Here is a 6,691-nt window from a genome sequence, read left to right as displayed (position 1 = left end):
TAATTAAAAATGAAAAAGTTTCGCTTTATAAAATTGAGCCGAAAGAGGCGCGGGTTGACCAAATACTACCGCAGACCGTATGTTTAATATTCCGATAAGTTTTCATGGAAAATATATTAATTTAAATGTTCGTTAATTGTAGTTGTATCATAGAAAAAAAATTGAATAAGTTTACACAAACTACCAGTTCTATGATGTAAATTTTTTGCTGTTCCACATGTCTCACTTTGAAGATGAAATTTGTGTTTTTCCTACGATTTTTCATGGGTTTTTGAAGGAATCTGTGTATCAAAATCGTCGGAAATCACTCATTTTTTAGATAAACCCCAACCACTGAAGGTGAGACGGGTGTAAAGTGTAAATATTGCAAATTTCATAACTTTGGACCAAATCACAGTTTTGATGAAAAACTAAACTATTTTACTTAAATCAAATTTCCTTGCGAATTAGCAATTACCATTTCTTGTCAAATATTTGATTAAAGAGTAAAAAAAAAAAAATTTTTTTAAAGGCAACTGTAGCACCGAAAATCTACTTTAAAAAAAATATTAAACCTCTAAAATGACAAAGTGAGTTCAAGAATCAACCATTATATAAGAGATACACCTGAAGTCATGAATGAAATTCTGTACAAATTTCAAAACTAAACGTTAATATTTACGAGCTGCCAGAATCGTTAGCAGGAGGCCAAGCAAAATGCCTTGCGGTATTTCGTCCGTTTTTATATTCAGAGTTAAAATTCCGACGAGGTCGACTTTGCTTTTATTCCTTTCAGGATGGATAAGATAAGTAGCAGTTGAGTAATCGACTTTACCCATCCGTGGAAATTGCTTGAAACCAATATATATGTACTGCACAAGAAGTAAACGAATGGAAAATAAGCAAAGAGAAGAAAAACAAAAACGATTGAGGTTTGTTTTTTTTCTTTCTTTTCGTATATTGGTATTTTCGTTTCTTTACGAATACTCAAATATTTTTACGTCTGTCTAACTTTGGAAGCAAAATGTATTCTATTTGTGGTTTTGAATGTCTTGAAAGAATCTGGCCATCAAAAAAAATTCGTTCTGTTGGCAAATCCAAAACCATAAAGCTGAGACTGGGTGCAAATAGAAAACATTTAACAGAGAGCATAGAACTAACAAAATTCTATGAAAACATCAATAGATATTTGTCTTCATACGATTCATAAAAGCCATTAAGTTACACACACAGTTAATAATTAATTTACATAAGCAAAAACTCACAGAAATAGTGTTGTTGCATTCTTTTGTTCTTCAGATCTTGCCAAATATTTTCATGGACTTGTTTAAATGTTAATGCTTCCTTCCAGGTGCTTTCGCACCGAAATATTAATAGCGGTTTTAAGTACAGGTATATGGATATTTATGCTGTTGGAATCAGCACAAAGAATAAATATGAGGACTGTTAGACTCTTCGATGTCCCAGACTTAATTCTGCAAATCGACCACATATTATAATAATAATCCATTCTACTGAAAGCACAAGGCCTCAAATTTGCGTAACTGGTACTTGTTTAATCGATCCCAAAGTCGACCTCGGCGAAATTTGAACTCAGAACGTAGCGGCAGACGAAATACCGCTAAGTATTTCGCCTGGCGTGCTAACGATTCCGCCAGCAGCTCACCGCCTTAATAATAATAATAATGGCAGCAAATAGAATTTAAGTAAATGCTAAACTATTTCTAAATTTGAAAATATTTGCCATTTTATTCGGAATAAAAAAAAGAAAACAAAATCATGTAACAATGTAAGCAAGAAAAGAAATGTCCCAAAGTAATTTGGTTTATAAAATTCCTTGTTAGAAACCAAAGATATTTGGTGGAAGAATTTGAGAAAGAATTACTGTTTGAGTAAAGATATTCCTGGAATTAAATCTGGATTTCGTTTTTAGGGTTTCCGTATAATAAATTTTAATTTTGTTCCTCATTAAATCGAAAGAAGTAAATTCTTAAGAAAAGAGATAAATTGTTTTAATTATCTGGAACAACAATTATTGTGTGGAATATTAGAGAGGAATAAATACACAAACCAGAGCCAAAGAAAAAGATGACGGCATATATCTTGTATCTTTCGTGTATCGGTTTTTCTTTTCGACCAGGTCATGTATCCCAAAGAGCACGAACCGGATAGTTACGTGTCTGACGTATGTACTCCAGCGTGGTCGTGTTGTGGCACATCAAATAAAAGTGGAAGACAATCAAACACAGAAGGAGAATCATTATAACGAAAACCAAGATCTCGGTGGCACATACCAGTGCTAACCAGACGTCAGGTCGACAGCGAATGAAGAGAATTTCGAAGGTGGGTAAAGAATTGCGCTCAGTGGCGTAACGGCACATAAATTTCCACCAACCGACTAACAGGATAGAATGGATACGCTCCGACATAATAACCAGAGTGCTGGTAAAAACTGTAGCAGACAGAATGAAAGCTGAGCTGGAACTAAGAATGAAACAGGCGTAGTTGCGGCTTCCGATACAATTATTCAGCCAAATACAATGATGATCAAAGAGGAGGACACATTTCTGACAGATTGGGCAGTGGTAGGACGATCCACACACGTAAGTGCCGCACTTGGCGCAGTAACGAAGGTCTTCATCATATTTTATGGCGACTTTCAAAAGTGCTGACGATTCAACAGGTTCTCCGTTCGGCATTGAACTGCCAATGCGAGACACCGGATCAACGGGGTCGGTCAATTTCGTGACGAAAAATGTTGTCAGAAATAGAAGGCTCATCAGACTTGTCACTGTACCCAAACCAACGGTGGTTTTCGTTGGAAAGAGAGGCAAGACGGCCGAAAAGTATACGAAGAAAATCCACAGAACTGAAATCCACAGAACTGCTTGGCGACAGTTCTTCAAACGGTGGCAGCCATGTTGTTCACTATGTCCAGTCAACAAAGTTCTCTCCGTGGGAGACGCGGAAGCATAACTGAAAGGCATTTTCAAAGATTAAAGGACGTTTTCTTTTGTCTTCGCGTTTGCCAGGGAGTACCATATAAAGGAACTAGTTTGACTAAAGAAACCAAGCTAAATAACTGTTGGATATATCATTCCGTTGCGTCGGTTTATTGAAGGAAAGAGCGGGAGGGGGCCAGGCGACAACAGGCATCAGTTACAACCAGGATCGTAGTCAATTAGATGAAATGTGTTGGTAAAGTACTAGTTTTTAACTTGCACACAGCAAGGTTGAGTCGGAGATTTGCTAGTGAAGGTGGTAACAGGTCAAAAGGGCAACACATTTCACTGGTTCGGGGGTGGGAGCCATCTGCTTAAACAATAAACAGTTTATTCTTTGAGTATTTGTATAGTGCAGAGTTCAAATCTATCCTGAAGTCAAAGTTGTTGTTAACTCATTTTAGGACAATTAAACAAATGTTTATTAAAAACACGACTACGTTCCAATTTTAACCTTTTGTTTATTATCATTTTTTTTTTCGTATTTGCGTGATTTGTAACAATAAACTACACAAATTCATGTTCAGGAACATATCCAAGCTCTCTCAGCCTCATCTCAAGGATAAACAATGATGCTGCTCGTTCTTTTTATATAATGGCCGGCTTTGGTTTCTGCAGACTCCACAATCAGGGTCTGACTGCAAGACCGTTATTAGAGTTCCACATCATTAAATGCGTGTTATGGCCGTTAAAAAAAAGGCGAGGGTATGCAGTAGAAAGCCAGCAGCACTGAATATCATGAAGACGAGTATGAGATAACCAAGAAATGTTGGTGTATTTTGGAAAGTTATTATTCCAAACAATAACATCTGTGAACTATGACGTTCCCATGCAGAGCGAGACAAGTGAGATCAATACGATTGAGGTTTCGTGTCAACATCCGTGGCCTGACGTCTGCACAAAAGAACCCCTAGGCTGAAATAGGGGTTGCTGTTCTAGAGTAGGGGTCGGCAAAGTGGTCAATATTGATCTCCCATCTCACCTCTTATGCTCCCCCATCTCCTCTTGTAAACCCCAACCCAGCCACATTCTAAATTTTGTCTGTTTTCCTATTTACAAGGACTTTGGTCTTTGCTAAATTAACTCTAACGCCCTTTAATTCCAGACCTTGCATCCACACCTGAAATCTCTTCTCTAGTTCTGGAAGTGATTCAGCTATAAGATCAAGGTAATCAGCATAGAGGAGCTCGCAAGACCAGCCAGTCTTAAATTCCTCTGTTATAATAAACAAAAGGGGGTTGAGAAGCAATCCTTGGTGAACTCCTACTTGTACACTGAATTCCACACTCTATTCATTACCCACCTTCACCTTATTGGCAGCATCCCTGTACATCTCTCACCAACCACTCATCTATCCCTTGCTTACACATTGACCACCAGAAACGGGAACAAGGGACCCTGTCAGAAGCTTTCTCCATACAGACAAAAGCCAAGTACAAAGGTTTATTTTTGGTTAAATACTTCTCCTTACTTGGAAACATGTGGGTTGGTAACTGGAAGGGCAACTGACCATAGAAAATCTGCATCAATAAATTTTGCCTGACCTCTGCAAGCATGGAAGCTAAATTATGATGACGATATGTATGCGTGCGTGCGTGTACCTTGATGCATATAAGCAAGCCTTTCTCTCATACAAACGGTGTCATCGGTTTCCCAACTTCCATGAAAATATGTCTCACCATGGGAAAAGTATTACTTTGCTAGGAAACAGGTAAGGGTTGACAACAGGAAGGCGTCAGGCCGTAGAAAATGTACCACAGCGAAGTGTCAGACCCATGCATGCATGGAAAATGGCTATTAAAACGTTGATGATATGTGAGCGTTTAAGGGAACACTGACCAAAATATAAAACAAGATATTATTTAAAAAGTTGGGTGCCTTTTAACTTTATAGGATCTTTAAAAGTAAAACAATTATCAAGAAAATGATCTTGTATAATAATAACACTGAACGAATGTCCTTAGTTGTTACCGACACGATGTCTTTGGTTGTTCCTCTTACGTGTTCAGTAACGTTCCCAAAACTTTAATCCACGGAGGCAGACTATTGCCATTTTGTTGTCCATAACAAGAATATAACTCCTATTAGTTACTCTTCTAATTAAGGTGTTGCTTGCTCGTTCTGTTTTTACCTAAATATATATACTGATTCACCCAAGAATTAAACTCCAGACGACTACCAAAACAACTACGCTAAACACTTCATCAATGCTTATATCCACCATCCCAATCTCCATTTATTGGCTGTTCTCTCTCTCTCTCTCTCTCTCTCTCTCTATTAACTTTTGATATCCTTGAGGAATTCATTTACTCTTGCATCAAATTTATGATCTTGTATGAAATTTTCATTTCGAACGCATTCACCTTTCTATTTCCTGCAAATTCTATCCTCGGCCTGTTTTCGTTACTCAATCAGTTGTTTCGTCCCACAAGAGATATTCTTGAAGTGGGTCGTTCTTCGAAATACTTATTCTTGCATTTATTTTCTAAGATCTTTTACCTTAAATACTTATTCAGTACTAACACATCGAGTATAATTTTACTATTACACTCGTCTTGAGATAAGAATAACAGTAAAAATTTACCGGCAAAGGGCACAGAATAGGGAAGCAACAATGTAAGTAATTGAATTTGGGGGGGGGGGGGCAAAAAATTCTTTCACCGAAAAAAACAACCACCCAATTCCTTGAGGTAAGTGGTAGCTATTCCGAAAGTCTGTCGATCAGAGAAGACACCCGTCTCATGAAACGGGTGGAAGAGTAACAATTTACCCATATTTCTAATGTCAAAAAATGTTAATGTGAATAAAAAGAGCAGGGAACGGAGGAGAAAATTTGTTGCAACTAAGCAAGTGTATCCATTGTTAATAAGAGAGACAGCGATAACAACAAATGAAGGAGATATTATTGATATCGGAATGGTGTTTCACTTTCAGGGGGATCCCCGAAATGAGAAAAAAAAAACACCTTCAGTTGAATTGGACAATCTCTATGAGCTCGGAAGATCAGAGAAGAAAAATAGCAGCTAAATGGGGAAAAATCGAGTAACAGAAACCTATATCAAGGAAACTGAGTGGCGATCGACTTGCAAAATAGATGAAGCAAAATTAACTTTAAAACAAGACACCTGATTCTTGACATCCTTCCAACAGGCGCACATGGATTGATGTGTAGACATATAAATATGTCAATAGTCTAATAAGTGAGGTCATAATATTATTTACCTTTCCGTCCGTACTTGATCCATTCAGAAATATGATGATCCTTTTCATGTTTCTACACCAGTTTGTTTTATCATTGAAACGTCGATGAATAATTTAACATTGTCAGTTTTATATCTCTTTTCGATTTTTTGCTCTGCTTCTGTCTCCAACGAACATATTTTGACAGTAAACATGTGTCTATTTATTGTATTCCTTTGAGTGGATTTATGTCTTTACTTCATTTTAAATACTTCCTCTTTCTATAGAAGTTCATTACTATACCAATTATATATATTTAAATATATAGATATCTTTATACATAAATATGTGTGTTACATACGATGGTTTGTAACGAAAGGAAGACATGAAGAGTTCCAGGCTCGGCCAGCTGAAGGTCGCTCCTCACCTTGTTACTATTAACTTCATAAAAGCTATCACACATACATAAAAAAAACTAGCATGCACACACACACACACACACATACATACATTCATATATATATATATAT

The 6,691-nt window shown here is 36.9% G+C and overlaps 2 protein-coding genes across 2 annotated transcripts in view; both read right to left on the bottom strand.

The window, feature by feature from the left end:
- LOC106878011 (BTB/POZ domain-containing protein KCTD9) overlaps positions 1-6,594 on the bottom strand; it is a 26,976-nt gene extending 20,382 nt beyond the window's left edge. The window contains exon 1 of the mRNA XM_014927088.2: positions 6,204-6,594. Within this exon, the coding sequence (XP_014782574.1) occupies positions 6,204-6,251 (48 nt within the window). The 5' untranslated portion in view covers positions 6,252-6,594. The remainder of the gene's footprint in view (positions 1-6,203) is intronic.
- On the bottom strand, positions 1,975-3,306 carry LOC106878012 (palmitoyltransferase ZDHHC11). The gene has a single exon (XM_014927089.2). The coding sequence runs from the start codon at positions 2,964-2,966 to the stop codon at positions 2,121-2,123; it is 846 nt and encodes a 281-aa protein (XP_014782575.1). The 5' UTR covers positions 2,967-3,306; the 3' UTR covers positions 1,975-2,120.
- Positions 6,595-6,691: the final 97 nt, after the last annotated feature.

The sequence above is a fragment of the Octopus bimaculoides genome, chromosome 14, assembly GCF_001194135.2.
Source record: "Octopus bimaculoides isolate UCB-OBI-ISO-001 chromosome 14, ASM119413v2, whole genome shotgun sequence".
Taxonomy (NCBI): domain Eukaryota; kingdom Metazoa; phylum Mollusca; class Cephalopoda; order Octopoda; family Octopodidae; genus Octopus; species Octopus bimaculoides.
This window is presented reverse-complemented; position numbering and strand designations above follow the sequence as displayed.